This window comes from Neofelis nebulosa, chromosome 8, assembly GCF_028018385.1.
Source record: "Neofelis nebulosa isolate mNeoNeb1 chromosome 8, mNeoNeb1.pri, whole genome shotgun sequence".
NCBI lineage: Eukaryota > Metazoa > Chordata > Mammalia > Carnivora > Felidae > Neofelis > Neofelis nebulosa.
Genome location: NC_080789.1, coordinates 40,741,212 through 40,767,752, shown reverse-complemented (window position 1 = coordinate 40,767,752; position 26,541 = coordinate 40,741,212). Strand labels below are relative to the sequence as shown.

Here is a 26,541-nt window from a genome sequence, read left to right as displayed (position 1 = left end):
ATTAAAAAAAAAAAATTGACTTCCCTAACTTTAGCATCTTGGAGGCATATGCTTGCAAAACCTCAACCCATATAGTCTACAGATGTGGCCAGTTAATGTTGAAAGGTTGAAGGATGCTCTAATTTGAATCAAAGAAAATATATTTTCATCATCAGAGGACAACTATTGTAATTAAGGAATGAATTTTTACAGAATCCTTTTGGTAGAAACTCAAGAATTTTAATTTCTGTTTTTCAGGAGTGCTGGTCAATTTAGATATGGATTACTCCAGTATTACGTAATAATATCAAAATAATCATTCAGTTCATCATAAAAACTAAAATGAAAATTTAATCCATGGCCATCCTTTACTGTACACTCTTATCTGAGGAGAGGATATAAAATGAACTATGAATAGAGGTATAACACATATGAACACAATGAGTTGACTGTTCTTTGATGCTAAGAACTTACTTACTCTGGTGAAAATGAGCACTGGCCAAATAGGTCTTCCCCTGTTATCTTTTTTCCCTCTTCAGTCCCTGAGTAATAGCAAACAGCTTGTAATTAATTATTCCACTTCAATATTTTGCTTCAGAAATCTATTTTCCACTAAAGTGAGCCCATTTTTTTTCTTTTTTAAAAAAATCTGGACATGATGTCAAGTGGCATTTTAATGAAATTAATGTTTATTTTAATTTTTTTCTTTTTTTTTTTTTCCAAAAAATTTCTGTCAGTTTGTGTTCCATTTCCTGTGCTTTTCTGTATCCATCACTTCAATTCTCTTGGCTTCTGGCCTACCACTGTCTGTCATATTTAGTCCATGCTTTCACCCTCTTCACATCCTTCCAAGCACTGTGCTTTTGAGTCCTTCTCAATTAACTTGGCTGTCTGCTCATTGCTTATGATTTTCAACTACATATCTCACAGAAGCATAATTTTCCTTTCAAAATCCTTTATTTTTCTTTTCCTGTGAGATTCAAACAGATGGTGTCAGATCATCTGGAAGAACTAAGCAATTATAATTAGATTCAATCTGTTGGAGAATGTTGTTCAATCTGAATAGTAAGCTCCTCTCAATTGTTTTCTTGTCCTGGTATTGCCTTGCCCTTGTAGATGTGCTTACGTGTCTTAGCTGTGCTGTTTTGCAGATATACCCCATCGTCTCGGCAGGCCAGCCAAGAAGAGGGCAAAGAGTGGCTGCGTTCCCATTCCACTGGAGGGCTGCAGGATGCTGGCAACCAGTCACCTCTGCTCTCCCCTTCTGCCATGTCATCTTCTGCGACAGGAAAATACCACTTTTCCAACTTGGGTAAAATAGCCTAAACCCAATTTCATCGTGTTGTTTTCACCACTTACCCTCACAGGAGTCCTCGAATCTCTTAAAAATTCTTCACTTAAAGACAAGACAAAGATACCTCAACAGTACCTTTTATTTGTTTGATGGCTTACTGTTCACAAAATACTTCCCAAATGTTATGCAGGTTATTGCTCATGACAACAATGTGACATAGGTACTACTGTTGTTACTTTACAGCCTAGGTCCAGAGGCACAGAGAGGTCATTTTACGCAAAAGAGAAAAAAAAAAAAAAAAAAAAAAGAAAAGTCTCTCCACTCAAGCAGTAAGTGATCCCAGAACACCTGACTTCAAGCCTGTGGAGTTTTCTCAGAGTCCTCTTAAAAACCAAAAAAAAGCTCCTTATTTTTTGTTTAAAATGTTTTTTTAAAGTCCTTAGAAGAATTTCTCATACTTTTGTAGAGAAGCATAAAATATAAAGAAAAAGAAAAAAAAACCCCATAACTCCATGACTCTAAGATCGCTTCTTTAAAAGTGGTCAAAATTAATACCATTTTAAAGCTAAAACTGTCCTTTAAATAAACAGAATTCCATGGGAACATTTTTGGATAAGTACAATGAAAAAAAATGATAATTTAACCATTGGGCTACTTTGTGTGCTTCGCATCATTTGTATGACCTATAGCATCATTTGTGTAAATGTCACAGAAAACATTGGGAAGCATGATAAAATAAAGAAAGAAGTCTAAACGTACCAGCTATAATTTGATAGAGCCAATGCTTTTAAAAACAGATTTATGTTCTATACATTTACGTATAGTCTCATTTTTTTTTTCTTTTTGCTTCAAAACTTTTTTTTTCTAATAACGGACCCACCGGTTGTCCAAATTCTTCAGTAGTTTGGACTTTTCAGTCCTGTGAGGACAAACATTTTCAGTCCTGTGAGAACAACAAAGGCTATTTCTTTTCTCTTGTAACTCTTCCTGCTACACAGAATAAGCCTCTGGCGATGAGAAACCATTATTTCAGTCATGGTTCCATATGATCTAATGAATTCCTATTAGACACAAAGTTGCTACACATATATACTTACACGGTGGGTGATGAGACTTCTTTGCCTCATAATGGCAAAGAATGGTATAGCTTTTACTTACTTTGAATTATAACTCTAAAACATAGCAAGAAGCTTAAAATTTTAACTTCAAAAATGGATTGAAAAGGTTTTTTATGGAGTCCTAGAAATATGAAATAAACTCTAATTTTATGCAACATTTGCAACAAACCCAAATCACCTGGAATGCTGTTTGCTAGGTATCTTATGTCTCCTACAATTCTTTTTTAATACCTGATGTTAATTTGAGTAATTGAATCCTTACCCCACTATTTTTTCATTTATATTATTCTGATGAAAGCCATCTGTTCCATTATTATTTGGAAAAAAAAAAAACCCTCACCACTTACTATGTCTGACCTCAACGAAGTCATTTAGCCTCAATTTTCTCAACTGTGAAATGGACCCATAATACCTAGGTTATATTATGAGGGACTGATTTAATGTATACCAAAACTGAGGAGAGTATAAGACTTGATAGACTCTGTTACCTCATCATTTTTATTAGAAAACATGCCTTACATTATCAGAGACAATAGCTGTAGATTTCAAATTGATCTTACTGCCTCTACTCTCATATTCAATATTTTCACTCATTGATACTTATGATGGAAGACCTTCCCATACATGCCAACATATTAGGCAAAACAGTGGGTACTATTAAAATAATCATAAATAAGGATTATTTTATCATTAAACTTATAAAAATACACCAAATGGAATTTTTTAACTTTAATATGGGTTCCATTGTCTTGCATTTTGCTTTGGTCATCATTTGTTTTCAATTTGAACATTATCTCTTCTGAATGATCAGCAACTGATTACTACTAACAGTCAGCATTTGCAATGTGTTTCTTTATCATTCCTACCTATTAAAATATATTAATAGATAAAATTTTTAGAAATATTGCCATAAAAAGTCACATATAACAAACAGAAATTTAAGAGAACTGCAGTTACAGCATTCTATGTAGACTACCATAAGCTATTGCCAAAGTAAACTGGTTTGTGTGCAATTCCCAGCATGTATGTTACCTATAATAGAAACTGTTCCACTCAAGAGAACAAATCGGAATAACTTAGGAAGCAAAATACATCTTTGGATGAAACTTTATTTACTCTTGATCATTGTCCTTGCAAGGCATCTCATAACCTGGTGAGACTCATTGTCATCTTGCTGTGAGTGACGATTACTCAGCTTTATTTCTCACCTTGCTGCAGGTTTAGCGTGTAGGAGCATTACTATCAGCCTCTCACCTATGTATTTGTGGACCCTTTTGCGTACAGAGGATTGTTTATAAACAACTTTGTGTGGGAAGTTTCTATTTCCCTCTCCATATTCACCTTTCAAGCTATTTAGAATTAACCCCATTCTTCTGTACTCATGAGAGCATAGAATCTTGGAGATGGGAGACATCTACCTATGGTTCAATTATTCATCTTTTAGTTAAATTCTTATGACATCTCTAGCTTCTTGTCTAAACCCACCCGTAACAGAAACTACCTAAATGGAGATATATTAGACTTTTGAAGTTCTTCCTTTAAAAGATCAAATAAAATTTTCTTTTTTTTTTTAAATTTTTTTTAACGTTTATTTATTTTTGAGACAGAGAGAGACAGAGCATGAACGGGGGAGGGGCAGAGAGAGAGGGAGACACAGAATCGGAAACAGGCTCCAGGCTCCGAGCCATCAGCCCAGAGCCTGACGGGGGGCTCGAACTCACGGAGCGCGAGATCGTGACCCGAGCTGAAGTCGGATGCTCAACCGACTGAGCCACCCAGGCGCCCCAAATAAAATTTTCTTGAATCTCTACCTAGTTCTTAGAGTCCCAGATTCCACAAAATAAGTTAAAATTAGCGTTCATTTGAATATTCTTATTTTAAAATAATATCATAAACCCAGTAACTAATATGTCAAGATATAGTAGCCAAGTCGAGGGACTCTGAGGTATTTAAAAACCCACTCCATATTTCTATTAGTTCCTATCTCCTCAAATCACCACTAATTAACATTTAATTTAATTTAAAAAGTGGCTTTGCTCTGAAATATAAGGCAAAGTCAGTGGGTCCCTTTTCTCTAATATATTGTCACATCTACATCTCTCTTATTTAGAAATTTGGATGTGTCTCCTGGATTTGAATGGGTCCTAGAGGTCATTTATTCTCCCGTTTTTTTAATTTATAATTTGTGAAGAAATTGAAGGGTAGAGATTGGAATATTTGCCTGAAACAATTGGGAAGCAAGGCCACCATTAGAAGGCTTGTGCTAGTTTGTGTCCCATTATAGAAATTCTCTTTTTCCATCATATTTTTGTCTTCTATTTTATAATTTTTCTTGGTTTATTCACATATTAATTTTTCTACTTTTCAGTCAGATGCCCAGCCCCCCTCCTCCACCCCCTGTGGCCATTCTTGCATTCAGGGCCATGCCATGTTGATCTTTCTATGCAACCACAGCACCAAAAAATCAGACCTGTCATAGATATTAACTGAACATTCTTAAATAGCATAGGGGTATAGTTCCAAGGGATACACTATCAAAAGTGTTTGTAAAGGCAAATTAGTTGCTTTAAAATTCACTCTAATCCTCATTTCTATTTCTTGAATGAGTTAAGTCCTATGTTTTGAAATTATAGAAGGACAATTTACTTGGCTAGCTCTGCAGCCATTTTGGTAAGAATTATGCAAAGCCAAATAGTGAATAAGATGTCTTTCTAACCTCTAGATATGTATTGACATAATACATTTATTTATAAATGTGTTGAATATTTCATTCATTTAGCAAAGAGACAGTTCATACTGTGAACATAGAATAGGATGATTTACTCCAATCCAGGTACTTTAAACATAAATATTCAAGTCTAGAATGTTCTTCAGTGTTATCTATTGGCAGTCAGTCAGCAATCAGATTGAATTAGTCACTGCTGGCTAAAAAATCTCTCTGTCTCTGTCTCTCTCTGTCTCTCTGTCTCTCTCTCCCTCTCCTCCCTCCCTCTCTCCCTCCCTCGCTCCCACCCCCTCACTCCTTCTCCTCTATCTCCTTGGTCCCCCTTCTTTCTTTCCTTCTTTCCTACAGATTATACACTTTGCAAATCCATAGTTTCTTTCACTTTTTATTATATGTAATATGCACTCACAATATAATTCTAAGTCTTGTATTTCTTTCCTTTTTTGTCCTTTTTTCAATCCAGTCCACAACTGCTCTATCAGAGGATTGTTCTGTGTATTAATTCATCAATATCTATTAAATATTCAGCATAGTGCGTGGAAAATAGAATGCATTCCCTTTTGTCTACCTCATAGTATATAGGCCTCCTATTTTACATTGTTTTGAAAGCCAGTCATTATATATTAAGAAATGTAGTGCCTGTGTCAAAAAAAAAACAAAAAAAACCCTGGAGATTTTGAAATGATATCAGATGAATTTTAAGCCAATGACATAAATTCTTTAAGGCTTTGAAAGCACCCAGCAGCTTTTGTGATTGCTTAAGAGGTTCCTGCCTGCTTCCTCAGATACTTACAACAGTTTGCTTGTCTTAAATATGAGCATTTATGATATATTTCTTAATTTTCTGCTTTGCTTTTACTCCACATTTAAGTTAGTATTGTTTCAAAAGAAGTTGTACATTCAGTCAATCACATCTTTCTTTAAATTCACGACCATCATTTGGCCTAAAAAATTGAGTGTTATTAGAACTCTGGCAATTGGCACTAAGTACATAAATTTGTATTTCAAATTATGAACATAAGGTACTGCTTGGGAAACATAACAGGTTTGTACTTCTGACAGTCTTACTATGGCACTGTGGTCTTAGACACAGCAGAAAAAGTGATTGATTCGCCTTATGATGAGCTATAAATGCCATGTATATTACATTTCATTAAAAAATTATTTTCTTCTCTTATAACCTAACTCTGATAGCAGTGATGGAGCTGACCATGAACTGACATAAATTCAGAACTCAAAATGACTCAAAGTCTTTGGTTGGGAACTTCAAAAGGATCTTCTTGGGAAATTTGGATTCCTTGTGTTTCCTTTTCCTTTTTGTTTTTCCCAGATGTATTCTTCTCTAAAAGAAACCTGATGACTCTATGAAGGCAGTATTTTCTTCTTAATTGCCAGCAGAATATACTTGTTACTGTATTTCTAGCATAAACAGGAGAGGTTGCTTGGTGGCTTTGTTTAATGTTGCTTTAGAAATTGACATATTGCTTGCCATGAAAGTGTTAGGAGGAAAGAGGGACTCCACTGAAGCTGTTATCGACCATTTCAGAGGCAGACTCTCAGCCTACCTTAAATAGAGACACCTGTTAAAATCACATTTCTGTAGAATTGGGGTCACATTCTCACTCTCCATCAACCTACTATTTTCATTATCCAAGTCTCAGAATAATGAGGCTGTGTGTGCTTTGTTTTTCAGTGAGCCCAACCAATCTGTCTCAATTTAACCTTCCTGGGCCCAGCATGATGCGCTCAAATAGCATCCCAGCCCAAGACTCTTCGTTCGATCTCTACGATGACTCCCAGCTTTGTGGGAGTGCCACATCTCTGGAAGAAAGGCCACGTGCCATCAGTCATTCAGGCTCGTTCCGAGACAGCATGGAAGAAGGTAGGCGAAGGGGGAAATAAAGACGGAGTTAACTTTATTTAACTCAGAGATGAAAACTGTCACATCAGACACATCACAAGGATTTCTGAAGAGTAGATAAATGAGTAAGTATAACTCTCATTTAGGGAGCCCTGAAGCTTGAAGAAGTTTGAGTCTGCATTACCTTCGGTTTCTTTTTTTTTTTTAGTGTTTATTTATTTTTGAGACAGAGAGAGAGCAAGAGCGGTGGAAGTGCAGAGAGAGAGGGAAACACAGAATCGGAAGCAGGCTCCAGGTTCCGAGCTGTCAGCACAGAGCCCGCCCCGGGCTGGAACTCCCGAACCCTGAAATCATGACCTGAGCTGAAGTTGGAGGCTCAACCGACTGAGCTACTCGGGCACCCCAATTACCTTCTGTTTCTCTATGCATTTGCAAATATGCCAAAAATTGTTTTGATTATTACTTGGTTCTAGAATAGTTCAGAATAAATTCAGTGTTTTCATAAAGAAAGCTTCATAATTTTAGAGCCTGTTTGTCCTGGTGTGTCAAATATCAGAGCAAATGTTTTGTTTGACATCTCAGTTAAAGAACCATAAAGATACATAAACCAGAAAAATTATCTTATGAAACTACCACACGTTGACAACTTGTATTCTCAGAAACTCCCTCTGGTGTTAATTTCTGTTATCATATCATATTTGAATTCATATTATGTCTACTTTTGCTTCATAAGTTTCATTTCCTTATCCAATGCAATAAGGTTCTATGTGAATATTTTATAAAAATTCTATTTGAAAAAGGCTTCATTGATATTTAAACATATATAATTTTCTAAACTATATAATCTCAAGTGTGAAATTTGATAATATTTGAGAGACTTCCTCTTTGATTTAATGAATGAGTTTTTAAAGTATCCATAAAGGAAAATTGTGGCACACATATTATAAAGCATATCAGCTATGGATAACATACAGGTAAACATAAAAGTTTGAACAGATCACAATAAAATCAGACATAAAATCAGACAACTATCCTAGTCCTTAATAATAACATAGAAAAGAAGGACTCCAGATCTTAAAACATACCAGGTTTTAAGCCTCTGGCCACCCATTTATTTGTGGTATGAACTTGTGCAGGATTTTTAACTTTATCAGTCCTAATTCCTGCAGATGTAATTTTACAGGTTTGTCATGAAAACAAAGTTAGGGAACAGTTTCGTTCCTTTCTCTTTCACCTTCCTGCTTTCTTAGAGTCTTTTCTGATTAAAAGTTTAGATGGTTATGGGGGCACCTGGGTGCTTAGTCAGTTAAGCATCTGACTTTGGCTTAGGTCATGATCTCATGGTTCATGGGTTTGAGCCCATATGGAGCTTGCTTGCTTCAGATTCTGTGTCTCCCTCTCTCTGTCCCTCTCTCACTCGTGCTCTCTCCCTCTCAAAAATAAATAAACATTTTTTTTTAAGTTTAGATGGCTGTGAAAATTGATGTAATGTTTTCAGGCCACCACTGTATGCTTAATTTGCTGGCCCTAATTTCGTTGACCACCATTGCCACTACCTTCTGTGATATTAAGCAAACCACTGAGTTCATTGTGACAGAGAGTGGATTATATCCAGAGAGTCTGCTGATTGTGGCAGAATAGATAGAATTGACCTAATTGGCAATATAAAGTCATAGCTTTTTTGAGATGATTCTATCACTCTCTTCACAGACAGGCATCTTACAATACTGTGAAAATAATTTGCCAAGCATACTGATAGCTCTCTAGAGTGCTCATTTATAGATAGAATACTGTTCATATGCTGAGAAAGTCTGGCCTTCTGTGTATGAGGATTAAATAATCTAAATGGCTGAATAGCACCCTGAGTGGGCAAGATGGCTTCTTGATGCCCATCCATTGAACACTGAACAATTATTATTCTTACAATATGGTCTGCAATCAAGGGATTATTGAACTAGTGAGATGGGAAGGGCTTTATTGATGCCCTTCCTGCTCAATGCTCACAGTGAAGATCAGGAACGTGCCACGAACTAGGAGTCCATAGACCTATAAATAGTAAGTAGCAGGAACAGACCAAAAAATGGGATCTCCCAATTCATTGCCCGCCTGCCTTCTGTACACCGTGTTGAAAATCTTAGTCCATTCTGGTGTTATTAAGGTTGAAAGAATGTGGGATTTTGTTTGGTTGTTTTGTATTCTTTAGATGACTAACATTTTGCACATCTCACACAGTGGTAGGAGGTGCTCCAGCTGGAGATCTGGGGTTGTCCTTCTTTCCTCTTTGACCTGCATTTATAGTCAGTCAGTTTTAAAGAGGTTCTTCCTGATGTCCCTCAAATTCATCCCTTTCTTTTGAGCCACACTGCCACAATCCTGCACGGCTTTGCCAGCCTTTCCAGACCAGGTTGTGAGCACCTCCCTTGTGTCCTTGCTGTACCCCTTGTATTGCTCTCAGTAGTATTTATGTTACTCTTTTATAATTATCTTCTTAGTTGAATATCTTTCTACTTCTTTTCAAGCTCCTAGGATTGTGTCATAATTTTTATAGTCCCAGGATCCAGAAAGGACCTGTCACATTGGGTGGGACCAACTACTATTTAATGGATGAGTATGCAGAAATAACTTTATATTATCCCACAATGAAAAGAGGAAGGGCTTTTCTATAACTATAATTAAGCACAATTTTATCTGCCTTTTGGGCTTAACACATTAGTTGCCGAGAAATACAAAGCAGTCTACCACTTGCCTACGATGTTATTTTGGTATACCTAGATAAAAGCCAGTACCCAATTTCCATTCTTAATTTCATTGAGACACCACCTTGAAATAAGTAATTTTCTATTACTAAAACTACAAAAGAAACAATAATTCTCCATTTAAATGAGTATTATCAACTCGTTACAGATAATGTTGAAATAGCAAGTTAAATAAAATGCTTATGTCCCTGAAAGTATATGGAGAAAAAACATTGAAAATGGACCTTTTGTTGTATATAAATGAAATGAAATAAAGAAAGAAAATGTATAAAATAAAGAGATTTTTTTTAAGTTCATAAATTTATGGCAACTTTAGGTTTCCATGATTTTCTGGTAATTTATTATGTGGAGGTTTACTGTAACTTTGAATCTGTCAACAGCATGCCTACAGGGCTTGTATTGGCCAAATCCTCTCCGTAACATGATGAGGGAGATATTTTAGGAGAACAGGTATGGGACCTTCCCATGTCTCAACATTTTGACCTCCAAGAAATGGCAGGAGAATTGTTCTCAGATCTTTGTATCTAGCTGTATTATTTTATTTCCCTAATTGCCTAGTCTCCACTTTCTAGCAAAGGCCGGGTATTTCTGAACACGCTTCATTATTTTACCTCTTGTTCGTTTTTGCTTTTTCCAGTTCACGGCTCTTCATTATCACTGGTCTCCAGCACTTCTTCTCTTTACTCAACAGTAAGTATCCGTTGTTAACAAGGAGCTTCTGCCTCGGCCAAGCACACAGTGATTAAATAGGTTGACATTTACACAGAAGTTGCACAGTGAAATGAGAGCATACGCTCAGCTACCATAACCAATAGCTGGCGGGTGCTTTCCCGGACCTTCTGTGGCCCAGTTTTATGCGCTTTCACTGGACTTTTGTGTACTTATTAAAATCAATGAGTGCATGAAAAACTGAGTTTCATAAAACCTCTTGGGGTATAACTAGGAATCGCTGAAACCATGTACTCTCCCATAAATTTATAATATTGACTGGTTTTCCTTGTTTGGTTCTCTGAGCCATGACTGGTAATTCTTCAATGGTATTTTCTCCATTTTCTTATTTTAATTTTTCAAGTTCCTCTGTGCCAAAGTGTAAAGGCGTAAAGGGCCTAGAGACTCTTAAAAATATATACCTTCTGAAATAGAATGATTTTTAAAACTATTTCTGCAAAGAGAAAAATGCCGATGTTTCAACTTATTTTCCTGATGTGTGCAGTTATAATCTGTTTTTGCCAAGATGAGCTTCCTGTCCACTTAATATAATTTCATTTTTTTTTGCAAAAAAAAAAAAAAAAAAAGAAGAAGATCTATAGGATGTTATATTTAATAGGAGGGTTCCTTCATGCCTAAGTAAAAGTGAAGTGTATTTCATTTACTGAATCTCACTGAGACTTCAGCAGTGCAAATAGTTCTTAGCCAGAGCTGAGGTTCATAAAAAGTTCAGTCTTGGCCATCACTGAGCAATTAAGCCTGATGGGCAACGCTAATTGTTTCACTCATTTCATTAGGCTTAAATGTTAGGGCCCTCATTTTATAAGCTCATCTTACATATTTATTGCTTTGGATAGTTACACAAGATCAGAAATATTACTGGGAAAAGCAATATTTTTCTCATCATGTCTCCTTTTCATGATTAAATTTGCCAATTATACTCTGTAAATGAAGAAATCACTATTATTGTTTAAATTTAATCCTTTAGGCAAGTGGATAAGAAGTAGAAAGGTGAAATGTTTTGGCAAAAACACATAAAAGAACTGTGTTAACACTTAACCCTCCTCATTGGCCCGGGGCCGCTGTGTGCTCAGGAGATGACCTCTGACCTAAAGCATTGCGGCCGAAGTCCCTACAAAGCATCAAACGATGCAGCATGATCATAATATTTTAAATATATGCAAAACCACCATTTGGATAAAACTGCCTTCATTCAGCCTGAGAAAGATTCCAGAAGAAAAGGAGCTTGATGGGGTGCCTGGGTGGCGCAGTCGGTTAAGCGTCTGACTTCAGCCAGGTCACGATCTCGCGGTCCGTGAGTTCGAGCCCCGCGTCAGGCTCTGGGCTGATGGCTCGGAGCCTGGAGCCTGTTTCCGATTCTGTGTCTCCCTCTCTCTCTGCCCCTCCCCCCCGTTCATGCTCTGTCTCTCTCTGTTCCAAAAATAAATAAAATTAAATTAAATTAAAAAAAAAAAACGTTGAAAAAAAAAATTTAAGAAAAGGAGCTTGGTTTGAGGGAAAACAGATGGCTGATCAGTATGTACCAGAGTCCGGTAGAACTTTATGCGACAATAAAAAGGTTTTCTAGCTGCACTGTCCAGTACAGTGACCTCTGGCCACATGTGGCTATTGACTGTTTGAAGTGTGGAGTAACAGAGGAACTGAATTTTTAAGTTTAATTAATTTAAATTATTTAAATAGGCACGTATGTCTAGTAGCTTCTATATTGGGTATTGCAGGTTCATAAGGAACAAGGGGCTTCATTTTAATAATTGTAGATAAGTAGTAGATGTCGTACGATAAGGACAATCAGAAAGCATACAGGAGGAGTATGTAGTAAGAGTGCAATATGTAATAGGAACAGAGACGAAAGTGACTACATACATATACCTATATGCCAAAACTTGGAAATGAAATATACCTTTGTGTTAAGTGTGAAAAGAATGTATTAGGTCTTTAAGCCACAGAGATCGTACATGGTTGTCCTGAAAATGATGGAAATTATATTCTTGAGTTCACAAATAACCTATAAACAATTCAAATAAATGCATATTTGGAGGACTAATAAAAAGAAAAACCAAAAATCAAAGATGATGAGGAGTCATTCTGACTTCAGTCCCCCATTATCATTCACCGAGATTCCACTGACAATGAGAAAATATCTGTGAAAGTATTTTTTAAACCATGAGGTAAAAAGTCAGTTTGTCATTATTTTTCATGCCTTCTTAAGGACTCTAGATCAAGATTCAGTTGATTTGCATTCTTGCCTAACTCTATCAGCAATTACTGTGTGACATCAGAAAAGTTGCTAAGTTTCTTTGGACTATACCTGTAAAATCAAATTGGAAAACAACAGCCAGATCTATCCCATCTGTCTCAAGGGTTTTGTGTAATTATTAGGGAAGACCAGAAATGTTGTATACCAAAAATAACAAAAATTATAAATTTTTGATACACAGTGATTCTAGGAGCACCATTTATATCATAGTTGATGTGAATTGCATCTTTTGAATTTACGCAGTGTAGTAACATAGCTGTGCATGGTTATTTCCTTCATCAAATAATTCAAGTGTCTAGGGGGAGAAGAAGTTCTTTTTTTAAGTAGTATATTAGGCACTATCTGCTCTTACTAGACAAAATACTGCTCTCGTCAACCATGCGTATAAACCATGTTTACTCTAACATTATCCATATAACATTAAGGCTTATACAACTTACAGAATTATATATTTTGCTGGATGTATTGCACTTCAAGATATTAAAACAAACTAATAACAATGGCCTGTTGCAAAGAACATTTGCCTATAAAATCACCAATCTAACAAGTCTCATTGGAAGGATTCTTTACCTATAGATCTTTTAACGCTTCTACAACTTACAGTTTGGTAAATTTTTCAAAAGTATTGTGTTGTAAAGTTGAGGATTATCACCTGATAGTATATTCCTGAGCAGAAAGGGAATTTGCATATTGATCAGAAATCATAGGCCTGGTCTAGGGGCACCTGGGTGGCTCGGTTAAGCATCTGACTAACTTCAGCTCAGGTCATGATCTCACGGTCTGTGAGTTCGAGCCCCACATCAGGCTCTGTGCTGGCAGCTCAGAGCCTGGAGCCTGCTTCGGCTTCTGCCTCCATCTCTCTCTGCCCCTCCCCTTCTTGTGTTCTCTCTCTCTCTCTCTCTCAAAAATAAATAAACATTAAAAAATATCATAGGCCTAATCTGATCTGCCAAGTTCTTACCTTTGGCACACTTAGAGTTTGTGTGCTTCTTTTAAAATCCAAGCCAACACTGTGAAATCCAGAGCTTTTATCTAAAAATTCAAATTTCCAAGTTCTTTTTAATGTAACCTGAATATCTAGTAACACTGAGATGAATTCCTCCAGGTTTACAGTCACTTGGCATCATCCCTTTATTTTTTTTATTTTTTTTTTTTTTAAATTTTTTTTTCAACGGTTTTTATTTATTTTTGGGACAGAGAGAGACAGAGCATGAACGGGGGAGGGGCAGAGAGAGAGGGAGACACAGAATCGGAAACAGGCTCCAGGCTCCGAGCCATCAGCCCAGAGCCTGACGCGGGGCTCGAACTCACAGACCGCGAGATCGTGACCTGGCTGAAGTCGGACGCTTAACCGACTGCGCCACCCAGGCGCCCCGGCATCATCCCTTTAGATGCTGGAGTATGTTCTCAGGCTGGTTCCCGCCTCCACAACCTTTTTTCTTCCTGACACTGAAGCTGAGTTCGGGTTCTTAGTTATTATTGTGCTGTTTAATTTCTCAAAGGAAAGACATACTCCTTACTATCTGTATCTTTATGAAAAGTGGGTAAAATAAAAGCCTAGGGAGGCTGTATGATTTTTTTTTTAATTCCCAGAGCCTTTTATATTCTTTATATTCCTGGTCCTTTTAAGCACTGAAATTGTTGATCCTTGCAATAAATAGCTTTTTTTTTTTTTTCTGACTGGACTTGTATATTAAAAACTTGATTGAATCTTTTTTGTACCTGGAATCTAATTTATATTGATTTAATAAGAGCAGGGGCCATGTTTGGTTTGTTGTGGATCCCTTTAGCATATTTCCTAACACACAACTAATACTAAAGTATTTTTTTTTAGTAAATTTGAATGGGTGAATGAAAGGCTAATTAATGATTTATGGAGTAAAGAATCATCTGATATAATTTTATTTAGGCAAAATGTTTTATACTGTCTACCATTCTCCAGACATTGAACTTGGTTCAAAACCATCATTTAAAAATGGCAAGTAATCATATTCCTTCATGATGTTATTAATTCTGTGCCTGAATTGCTGAAAGAAGTATAATATTAATATTCTGCCTCAGTGCTTCCACTTTATGGTAACACCTACCTAGTACTAATAGCCATGAGGTATGAAAGAAGGCAAAGATTAAAGGAAAAGATAGTTGTGAAAATATAGCAATGAGAAAAATCATTATATACAATCCATATGGAATTAATATGTAATGGTTATACTTATGAGTATTATAAATAACTTATTCAAGGTTTTTTTTTAATGAGAAATATGATGAATATCTTTCTTGACTTTTTTGTTAAATAGGATGCATTGCATTTTTTAAGCTACAAATTATTTATTATTAGTTTTATATAATGCTAGCAGGCCTTGAAGCAGGATTTGGGCAAAATATAGTGGCAATAAACATGCCAAGTTCTAGGGAAAACAAATCGTCATAGCTAATTGTGCCATATATCTTAAGGCAAATAACTTCCAGCTTTCTTTAAGGTGAAATTTCCATCTTAAAATTAGTTCCCTAGTTCTGATTCAAATGCCAACTGTTGAGGAAACCTTATAACTATTAGAATTAAAAAATAAAATCTTCACTTAAAAATTAAAATTGAGATGTAAAATATTCAAGCTTTATGTTAGCATTTATTTTTAAAACACAGTTTTCTTATAAAGGCTATTAGGATTTTACTATGTAACCACTCTGTTATTCCAACACAATATTACTAACGGTACATTATTTTTAAGAGTAGAGAAAATACAGGAAAGGGAAAACTGAAAAATGCTTATGCATAAAAAAATACCTTGATGTTTATGTTGTTACTTTGTTTTATTGTATATTTTCTAAAAAAAAAAAAAAAAAAAAAGTGGTTCAGGTACTTTTGTATCAATCAACCAGGAAATGTCCCCAAAAGAAAGATAGGAAATGAGATTTTTTAAAAATTTTTTAACTTCGAAATTGATCAGCGCAATGAGCAGATTTGTACTGTTCAGAGGTATTATTCATTCTCCACCTTTTTCCAGAATAAGGGAGCTTCCCAAATGTAATGGTGCACATAACTCATTTTCTGGCATTTTGCAGCCCAGCACAAAGAAGAAAAACAGAGCTGGGAATTTTCTGCAACTGAGTCCAAAACAGCCTTCAATTTCCTAAAGCAGTCCTTATTTGCATAATGTGTATGACCAAAGATGTTTGTCAGCCACTTTCATCACCATCTTGACGTGGGGAATTTTAATGTTTTGCTGACTTGCAGCTCAGTAAACTTAATAATCATTAGCGACAATGAAAGAAGACAGAAACTAATAAAGTGATTTTACCCAGTTATCAGTAGAGGTCAATATTTTCCCTCCAGCTTTATTTGGCATTTTTATGATCTGTAAATCACAGAATAAAATTCTGACTCCCAAGTCGTGGCCGATGATGTCTATAATACCATGGAGTGTATTTTCTAATATGTATGAAAAAGTCCAATATTTCATTTTTTCCTACACCCATCTTTTTTAGAGTGAAATGTTATGATTACTTTTGTTTTTGTTGCTTATGGTCTGAATCTTAGAATAACATTGTCTTTTAATTCTAACTTTGCTTTTAAGGCATATTATGTATCCATGAATCAAATAACCTACATTTTCAAAAAATTTTATCATTTGTATATAAGGAAGTACTCATTTGCAATCTTAACGGTTCCTGTTATAATAATAGAATATTAGTCTAATATTTATAACATGTAAGTATAGTATAAATATAACAATAATGTATAATACTATGAAATTTTAACATGTATTTTACTATAATAATAATAATTTATAAATAGTCTTAGGTTGGATCATAATATTTTTAATACAGTACAATTATACATTTATACTTGTGGAGCAAAATGACATTAGTCACTTATAGTTAATTTTTTTTCCTTTTGTCTTTTACAGGCTGAAGAAAAAGCTCATTCAGAGGTAAAATTTGTAGCATTTTCATATTCCACTCTTTGTTTACATCTGTGATGAAAGGAAGGTACCACTAGAGGGCTGTGTGATACAGTAGCATAGCTCTCCAGCACTGCCAACAGAAGTGATCCTCTAGTTGATAAATGGTCTCGGATATTTACTCTTAAGGAAAATGAAAGGAAGTTTTTAAAAGCAAACTTACCTCTTACATTCTAGAATGGAGTTTTAGATCAACAACCAAAAATTTGCCTGTAGTAGTAAGCACTCATTAGATCTGATGAATGAATGAATGTGTGGTCTTTCCAATTCATTGTAGTCTTTTTTCCCCAAGCCTGTGAGACTAACTGCATAGGATTAACGAAACCGTTGAACCTTAGGCATCAGACCTCCATAACAGAAGCTACCAGCATCACAGTCCATCTGTTTCATGCCGGGACTTTGCCGCTCTAATCATCGCTTCATGTCTAGTGTGGTATATTGTTCTAATCACACACATTTCACAAATGCACTTTGTCTCAATCATGTTCCAATCAGATTGCAACCTGGAGAGAGTATCCTTTTTATTTCACTTTGTAAAAGAATTTTCCTATCCAAGGAGAGCAGGAGGACTTTAATTAGGACTTTATTCAAGGTGTGGTAATGATATTTGATTGGTTTACACTGAGGCAGTCAGACCACAGAGAAAATCAATGTCTTGGCAATAGCCTTTGCAAAGGATCTCTGCCCTTATTAGCCCTTAAAGGAAAATTTATGCTATGCTTAAAAGTACTGAAATAGTATTGATTATAGCATTTGATCTTTATCATTGCTAGACCAAAAAGTTAGTTTGTTTTTTTTTTAAAAAACCTAAAGTGTTTTATTTACATTGCATGGACCTGACAGTGCTAATTCGGTCGTAATATGGCTGCTGAGATAAACAAATGCTGCCTATTTGCCTGATTAGTCCTTACCCATCTCCCCTTTTTGTCATCTCTGCCTCCTAATGGATCATGGTTTTTAAAAAATAATTTCCATTCCTTTAAGGTTTCCTGGGTTAATTTGTAAAGGATCATGTAATAGAGGCTATTATCTTGAGAAAGGCTCCTTAAGTTTGTATTGGTTTAGGAAAAAGTATATGGTCTGTTTTCTGGGACTGTCTGTGGTCATCATCATTTGAATGCAAGTCAGTGCAATGCTATTGGGGGCTAGTGTATCTATTACCAAAAAAAACTGGAGTGAAATGGGATCACATTTGCTGAAATTATATAAATGTTCACCGTCCCAGCTTCCAGCTTAAAATTCACAAGGTCTTTAGAGTCTCTCAACATTGACTACCATTTCTTTTCTGCCAAAAAGTGGGGGAGAAGACGCTGAACTGTGTCAAGAATGCTCTTTCAAACTGAGACAGTATTCCAAAAGTCCAACCACAACAATAGAAGATTTCTTTTTAAAGAAAGGACAAGAATTAGAGTAGAATGTTTGGCATCTAAGTAACTAAAATCCCTGGAGACCAGAAGTAGACCAGTAGACTTAGTCTCAGATGACTGTAGATGTTTTACCCTTATAATCGCTGTTTACATTTCTTAGCAACATGAGACACAGTTTTAACTGCAGAAAGTGCTTACATTAACAATTTAAATGTGATATGAACTACTCTCTTCCTCTGGTTCAGTTTTGGTACAGTGTGAACTTAGCTAAAGAGGTAGACATTTTAGCACATTTATTTTATTGGTTTATCTCATTATTTGAACAGCATTACTGATTTTTCCCCCTCTTAAGCTATGGTTAATCTATAAAACATTTTTAGTCTGAGCTAATAGTAACTCAATGAATAAAAGGCATTATAATAAAGTTTTGGGAAGGCGTCTCTCAGAATGTTAGCCATTAAAACTCCAGCTAATAAAATTATTTTCAAATATGAAATCATTACACATTGGATCGGAGCCAACTTTCAGTGGCTAAGGGATAGTCTAATGCTGGGAAGTTGCCAAACTAGAAAATTTTTAAAAGCACATACTAAAAAAAAAACAAAAAAAAAGTATTTTTTTTCTTTGCTAAAACTCCATGCTAACCTCCATGCTAAAACTTTCAGTACATTCCTTTGATTTGCAAATTTGAGGGGTGCCTGGATGGCTCAGTCTGTTGGGCATCCGACTTCAGCCAGGTCATGATCTCGTGGTCCGTGAGTTCGAGCCCCGCGTCAGGCTCTGTGCTGACAGCTCAGGGCCTGGAGCCTGCTTTGGATTCTGTGTCTCCCTCTCTCTGACCCTCCCCCGTTCATGCTCTGTCTCTCTCTGTCTCAAAAATAAATAAATGTTAAAAAAATTTTAATTTGCAAATTTGAGTCCTGACCTTGAACATAGTCACTTACTTCTCTTCTTATACATGGTATTTGACTGTTACTGTATAGCTAGTGTTCACATTTCTTTGGTTTTTCAGGAATTGGTGCTGATACACTAATTAAGGGGCTGCATGAGTGGAATATAGTATTTGCTTTCTTGGATTGAATTCTTAGTTTTAAGTAAAAATCCACTAGCATATTGAATTGATTTTTTTTTAATTACATTCAGCAAATCCATAAACTGCGTCGAGAGCTGGTTGCATCGCAAGAAAAAGTTGCTACCCTCACATCTCAACTTTCAGCAAATGTAAGTCACTCTTGATTTTTTTGATGTATTAGAATAGATTTTTATATAGTAAATGGAATAATTTTAGTAACAGCCTCACAAACTTTAAGTGTCCAAAAATAAAACAGACTTCAGTCACTCATACAAACGTAAACTTCCCTGCATGTTGAGTAATAAAATGTAAACCCAAATTGACGTGGTTAAAGGGCTTTTGTTTCTTCTTAGGTTGGAAACATTAGTAAGAGTTACAAGGGCTATTTCTTTTCTTATGTCTTATTTTTATTACTCTCCGTAGATATTTTTCAAACCACAATACAGTTGGTGGTTGACAGCGATTAACTTTGGAAGATAAAAAATTCTATGTGCCTGCATTCTTCAGCACAATTTATTGGGCAATTAGTTAAGCACCCAATTAATTATAAAAAAATTAGGTCTACATTTGGGTATCCAAGCTATATTGGAAATGAGAGAGAGTTCCCTAAAAAACCTGGGCAGTCTTCTCATAGCAGTTTGACCAGCTGAGAGTGGCAAAAATGATGCCAATGAGACCATCAATAAATATTAACATTTATTGAATATCTTTCAATGTGCCAGGAATATTCAGAATAGATGCAGAATAAGAAAGGAGAGCCTGTGACATTGTGCCTGGTCCTAAGGAACATTAGTGTTAGAAACACCAGTGAGGGGTAAGGAAGCTCCCACTGTTTTGCCATACGCCCTGCCACCTGCACTCAACATTAATCTGCTCAGTTGAAGTGTGTAGCTCTGGGCCCTTCCTCTGCCTCACCACTCTGCTCTCCATTGAGGTTTTCTATCTCCTAGACAAAGCATGACAGGGCAAGAGAGAGCAGGTGTAGGCCCATGGGGTACGAGCTGATTAAGAGAGATTTTAAGGATAAAAATTATTGTGCAATATAACTTCCACAGTATAGAAGTAAGTCTTTTTAACCCACCATGTATTCATTTCAGCACTGGATTTGAATTGATTTTATCTTTTCAACGTGGGAAGAATCAAATTAATTTGGGGTTGGCTGTATTTATTTTTATCGATGTTGTTAGGGGGTTGTTAAAAATAATGGCAGGTTTTAGAGAATTTTTAGGCAGTACGGAAAGAGGACAGAATTATTTAACCTATATTTTATGTTTAAGAATAATTCTTAAAGAAATAGTTCAGAAGCAACTATAAATTTTATACTATAGGCTAGATGAATAACACTGTAAAACACTCAGTCTAGGTTCCTGACTCAGCACCCAGAGAACATATTACAATGTAAATGCCAGAAACACATGAATTGTGTTTATCTGCAATGAGGAAGGCTCGATGATAGACCCTATGGACTGGAGAGTCAAGATATTTACAGATGTCTTTAATGATTACTCAGGATTTTATTTTATTTCATAAATGTCTCTTGCATAGGTTTATATATTCAGATGTTAGGATGATAAATGTCTGCTATACATTATGGAATTTGGGCTTTTACACAGTATTTTTAAAACTATTTCCATTTAAAAGGCATTATATTAATATTCTGTTAAAAAGGAAAACTCAAACTAAAAAAATGGATGCAATAAAAAGTGTATATTTTTTTTTCCCTCAGACACTCCCTTCCTAAACATGGTTGTTGGTTTCTTTTTTGGGGGAGGGTATAGTTGACATACAATGTTCCATTAGTTTCAGGTGATTTACCAAGTTTATACATTATATATATACTATATACTATATCACTATATACATAGTGATTTCCCAAGTTTATACATTATTCTGTGTTCATCACAAGTGCCATTACATCTGTCCCATTACATCACTATTACAATATCACTGACTATATGACTGTATTCCTTATGCTCTGCTTTTTATGATTGTGACTTACTCCTTCTATAGCTGGAGGCCTGTATCTCCCTCTCCCCTTCACCTATTTGCCCAGCACCCCCACACCCCGTTCCCCTCTGACAACCATCCATTTGTTCTCTGTAGTTACAGTTCTGATTCTGCCTTCTGTTTGTTCATTTCTTTTAAGATTTCATGTATGAGTGGAGTCATATGGTTTTTGTCTTTCTCAGTCTGACTTATTTCACTTAGCATACCACCCTCTAAGTCTATCCATGTTGTCTCAAATTGCAAAATTTCATTCTTTTGTATGGCTGTGTAACATTCGATTGTTGGTTCCTTATGTATCCTTTCAACTTTGATCTTTTTATTCCCATGAATACATATATGCAACACACACCTGCAAAGGCTTGTACACACGCACACACACACACACACACACGAGCAACCAAATTTTAACATAAGGGAACAGTCCTGAAATTTGACTCTGTGCCATTGTTTAGAAAGGGAGCAAAAATTTTTTAAAGTTGTCAGCCATTGGCTACCTACCACTTCTCCTTTAATCATGCATACCACACTGTTTTCACTGATGTGTTTTCATGACTTTGGCTCACATATTCTCAGCTGAGCATTGATATGACCACCAGAGGGTGAAAATTGTTTTTCTGTGGTTAAAAAAAAAAAAACTTACTCTTTTTATGCACAAAGCACAGATATACATGGAAACACAGATATACATGGAGTGCATAAAAAAGTATCCAGCATATCTCTGGTGCTAAAATGTCATGGAGGAAGGGTGCTATTAGAAGAAAAAGCATCTATAATATCTCCTCAAGGAATAATAATGAAAAAAAAAAAGAATGAATACAGAATTAGAGGAAGTAGTGTCAAATAGATAATTTTGTTTAAAAAGTGCTAGTCTTAGAGAAAATTTCCAAATGTATCCAGCTTCCTCTGGCTACATCTATGTTATCATTAGCAAAACTTGTTGCACATGAAAAGGAGCCTAAAATTATATCCTGTTTTTCATGCTCCTTTTTTTTTTACTTCATAATGCATTTTATAAATCTTCTGAAATCACCTGAAGGTCATGACCTTAGGGTTCCTGGGCTTGAGCCCTGCATCAGGCTCTGTGCTGACAGCTCAGTGCCTGGATCCTGCTTCTGATTCTGTGTCTCCCTCTCTGTCCCTCTCCTGCTCAAGCTCTCTCTCTCTCTTTCTCTCAAAAATAAATAAAAATTAAAAAAAAAAAGGAAAGGAAAGAAAGCATGTTGTCGGACTTTCGCTAAATCAATACCCCACACATGCACAGGAAGAAAACAGAAGCCCCACAAGCAAGCAGCTGCAAATGTATAGTCACATCTTACAGTCAGGTGCCCCCTGGCCTTTCACTCACACCTTTCTGCAGCCAAGACATGTGGGAAGCATTTCTTCATGTTCTAATATATTTTGTTGTACAAAGCTCTTAGATCATCTAGAAGTAGGTGCTGAGGCTAGTTATTATTACCATTTTTCAAAGGTACCACTGAATGAACATGTCACAAAACAAAAGATACTTTTTTTTCCTTTCAGCACATTGGTCTTTTAGCCCAAAATCTCAAATATATTATTTTGTTTAGGATTGTGTCCTGTTTTTGTTTTTGTTTTTGTTTTTGCTTTATTTAATATTTTTATATAACCTGGCAGTTACTCTTGCTTTTCTGCATCTCCTTTAACAGAAAACAGTTTGCATATACTAACAATGGCAAAAACTGAAGGGACAATTTTATAATGTGTAAAAGAAATGTGAAACCTTAATTATGATAGTTTCATTTATTTTCAGTTCATCTATTGATTTTCAAAAGTAAAGTCACAGATATATATATCCACAAAAATCTATGTATATTTTTTGGTTGGTGGACCATTACTAAATTCTGGGGGAACAAATATAATGCAGGCATTTTTCATAATATTTCATCTTACTGTTTAGCAGTACGATAATTCTCTTTACATGTCTATTCAGATTGTATTATAGGATTCAAAAACTGAAGTCAGTATGTATTAGAAATACCATCCGTAACTACTCTTCAGTCTTGCTTATTTTATTACCTTGACAGACTTCACCTAACACACATCGGGATGTATTCACTATCATATTGACACAATTTTACTCTGGCTTTCAAATTATGCAGCTGGTAATGGAGAAGTAAGACCCAAGTAAATCATGACCAGTAGTCCCTCTAAAAATCCACAATTTTTAAAAAGTCATAATTTTGTTAAGGTTTTCAGACAAGATATATTGTCCTATAGTTTAATCAGTTTTACTTTCCATTTTAGTTTCTTTTATTTGTATCTTGTACTGTCTTTCCATTAATCCAATTGGTGAGAAGTTTATCCTTTTATTACCTTCAAAGTAACAAAGTTAGTAAGCCAAGACAAATAAACTTAAAAGCAGTATTTCACTAACATAACCTCTAACATATTTTTCATGGAGAACGATGTGACTCAAAATGTTCTTTGGTAACCAGTTATACATTTCTTATGAATAATTAATGAGTAGCAATGTTCCAAAGATTGAAAACTGACATTCTTATAGTGAACATTTTGTATTAATTAACAGCTACAAATTATAGGCAATATATTTATAGCTACAAAATACAGACAATATATTTATTCAGCTTACTCACATTCCTACATTCTTTGTCATTTTAACTCCCGTTCAACTGATAAAATATGCATAGAAGGTAAAGTATAAATTTTCTTCTAGTTTTTACATCCAATAATTAGGCATTACAGTTGTTTGAGAGAATTAAAACTGCAATATTGAGTACATTCTTACATTTCTTTTAGTACATGTTAACAATGGTTTTCGGCCAGAATTTTCACTATTTTAAAAGAAAATGAGCAATTTTATTTTAGGATTTAGAAACCTATTGTATGCTCACAGCATGATTATTGATTATCATCTAAACTAGAATCAGCACAAAATGGTCAATCATAGGCAAATACATTATAAATCACATAGAGCAATGCATTACAGCAAAATCTAACTCCTGCTGCTTACCACTGGATGAATCTCAGAAACTCAATGTTAAGCAAAAGAAAAGTCACAAAATAATTGTGCCATATGATTCCACTCTGAAAGTTTTAAAAATAGACAAAGCTAAAACATAGTGTTTAGGAATGCAAGCTCAGTGGTGCAACTATAGAGAGAAGCAAGACAATAATTACCACCAATGTTGCGATAATGGTAGTTATCTTTGGGGCAGGGAGAGGCGACAGTAATAGGGGAGAGGTAAGAGAGAACTTCTAACATCTTCAAATGTCCAATTTCTGGACTTGGCTGGTGACTGATGAACCAGTGAGCTCTGCATTTTCACTTTGTTCAATTTTAATATGGCAGGAATTTTTTTTACATTAAAAAAGTTTACGCGTGGGGCGCCTGGGTGGCGCAGTCGGTTAAGCGTCCGACTTCAGCCAGGTCACGATCTCACGGTCCGTGAGTTCGAGCCCCGCGTCAGGCTCTGGGCTGATGGCTCAGAGCCTGGAGCCTGTTTCCAATTCTGTGTCTCCCTCTCTCTCTGTCCCTCCCCCGTTCATGCTCTGTCTCTCTCTGTCCCAAAAAATAAAATAAACGTTGAAAAAAAAATTAAAAAAAAAAAAAAAAAAAAAAAAGTTTACGCGTGAGAGAAAATGCAACATAACCTTATGTTAATTTCTGAAATATTAAGTCTGATGTAATGATATTCCTTGCCATTGAAAACATTTTAAACTACAGCTGCATTTTCACTTTGTTCACTTTTAATATGGCAGGAAGTTTTTTCACAATAAAAAAGTTTACGCGTGAGAGAAAATACAACATAACCTTATGTTAATTTCTGAAATATTAAGTCTGATGTAATGATATTCCTTGCCATTGAAAACATTTTAAACTACAAAATACAATTCCTTTTTTATTTTTTAATTTTTAAAAAAATTATTTAAATTCATTTTTGAGAGAGAGAGAGAGAGAACGAGTGGGGGAAGAGCAGAGACAGAGGGAGATAGAATCCAAAGCAAACTCCAGACTCTGAGCTGTCAGCACAGAGCCCGGTACAGGGCCAGTACTCATGGACCACAAGGTCATGATGCTTAACCGACTGAGCCACCCAGGCTCCCCTACTATTCCTTTTTTTAAAAGACTGTTATTTTTCCAATTAAATTTGCTAATGAACCCTGGAGTATAACTCTCAAGGGTGTGTGTGTGTGTGTGTGTGTGTGTGTGTGTGTGTGTGTATGAGAGAGAGAGAGAGAGAGAGAGAGAGAGAGAAAGAGAGAGAGAGAGAGAGAGACAATTTGGGGGGAGGGAGAAAGAGAGAAGAGGGAGTGGAAAAAGAATAAAGAGTTGTTCTGGTAGACTGAAGATTAATAGAAGTATTCTCCACCAATTATCTTTCTGTATATAGCAATGTCAGGAAAAGAAAGGGAGCCGAGCCCAGCCCAGCATAAGCTCAGAGCTAAGAACAAAGACACCTTTGTGTCGTGACGCTAATGGAAGGGACTTGTACATTCTAGCTGTTGGCAACAATGAAATAAACCTCTAGCTCTTACCAATAATGGAATAAACCTCTAGTCATTATTAATAATGAAATAAACCTCTAGCTGTTACCAATAATGGAATGTTTCTAGTGCCCTAATTCCTTGGACTCCTGTGATTCATCTGATAATAGTTACCTCAGCGTTTCAGCTCTGCTAGAGTTACAAGGTGAAGTATTTTAAGAAGTCCTTTTACTCCCTTCCCTCAAAGAATTAATCTTTTGCCAAGGATTGCCAAATTTCTTCCCACACATAGTTCATTGTAGACGTAGGCTGTGAAATATTCCATCATTGTACCTTTGTAAGGGCACAATAAGATTGGATGAGTGTGAGATAACACCCCTATAGCTCTCCTCAAGCTACCGTGAAAGCTTGAAGGACCTCTTCTTCGTGCTTAATATTCTGTGGGTGAAGCTGTTGGATAATGGCATGTCGACAGAATTGGGCCTATTTTAGAGCTGTAGGATTGTCAAATACTTCTTAATCATAAGAGTTATGGTTTTATACAGCAATATGTATAATTCCGGGAGATTTAAAATAAAACCCGAAAGCCATGAAAACTTAAATAAAATATGACTGAGTGTTATTTCTAGCCGGCCAACCTGCACTTCCTTAGTTGAAGGGAATAAAGTAGAAATAAAAGCCATTTTATTAAAAAGAGTTTGGAGAATGAAGACAACTCTTTTCGACTGAATTCTTTGTAAGCACAAAAAAAGGAAAGATAATGTTAAAGCTGTCAGCAGATGTCTGACACTTGAAGGAGAGTGTCATTACAATAAAGGAACTAACAATATCTCCAAAGGTCATCATGCAGGTATAAAAAGGAGAAACATTTGTCCATTGACTATTGCAGTGACCTCCCCTTGAGCTTGAAGTCTAAAAACTTGGCAACTCAGAACTTTATTCAGCAT

The 26,541-nt window shown here is 35.7% G+C and overlaps 1 protein-coding gene across 7 annotated transcripts in view; it reads left to right on the top strand.

Annotated features, from left to right (window-relative positions):
* NAV3 (neuron navigator 3) overlaps positions 1 to 26,541 on the top strand; it is a 595,128-nt gene that overhangs the window by 513,260 nt on the left and 55,327 nt on the right. For all 7 annotated transcript variants that reach the window (XM_058741945.1, XM_058741948.1, XM_058741947.1 and 4 more), the window contains 5 exons: positions 1,131 to 1,291; positions 6,810 to 6,998; positions 10,371 to 10,423; positions 16,628 to 16,651; positions 19,192 to 19,269. In XM_058741945.1, coding sequence (XP_058597928.1) covers positions 1,131 to 1,291; positions 6,810 to 6,998; positions 10,371 to 10,423; positions 16,628 to 16,651; positions 19,192 to 19,269 — 505 coding nt within the window. The remainder of the gene's footprint in view (positions 1 to 1,130; positions 1,292 to 6,809; positions 6,999 to 10,370; positions 10,424 to 16,627; positions 16,652 to 19,191; positions 19,270 to 26,541) is intronic.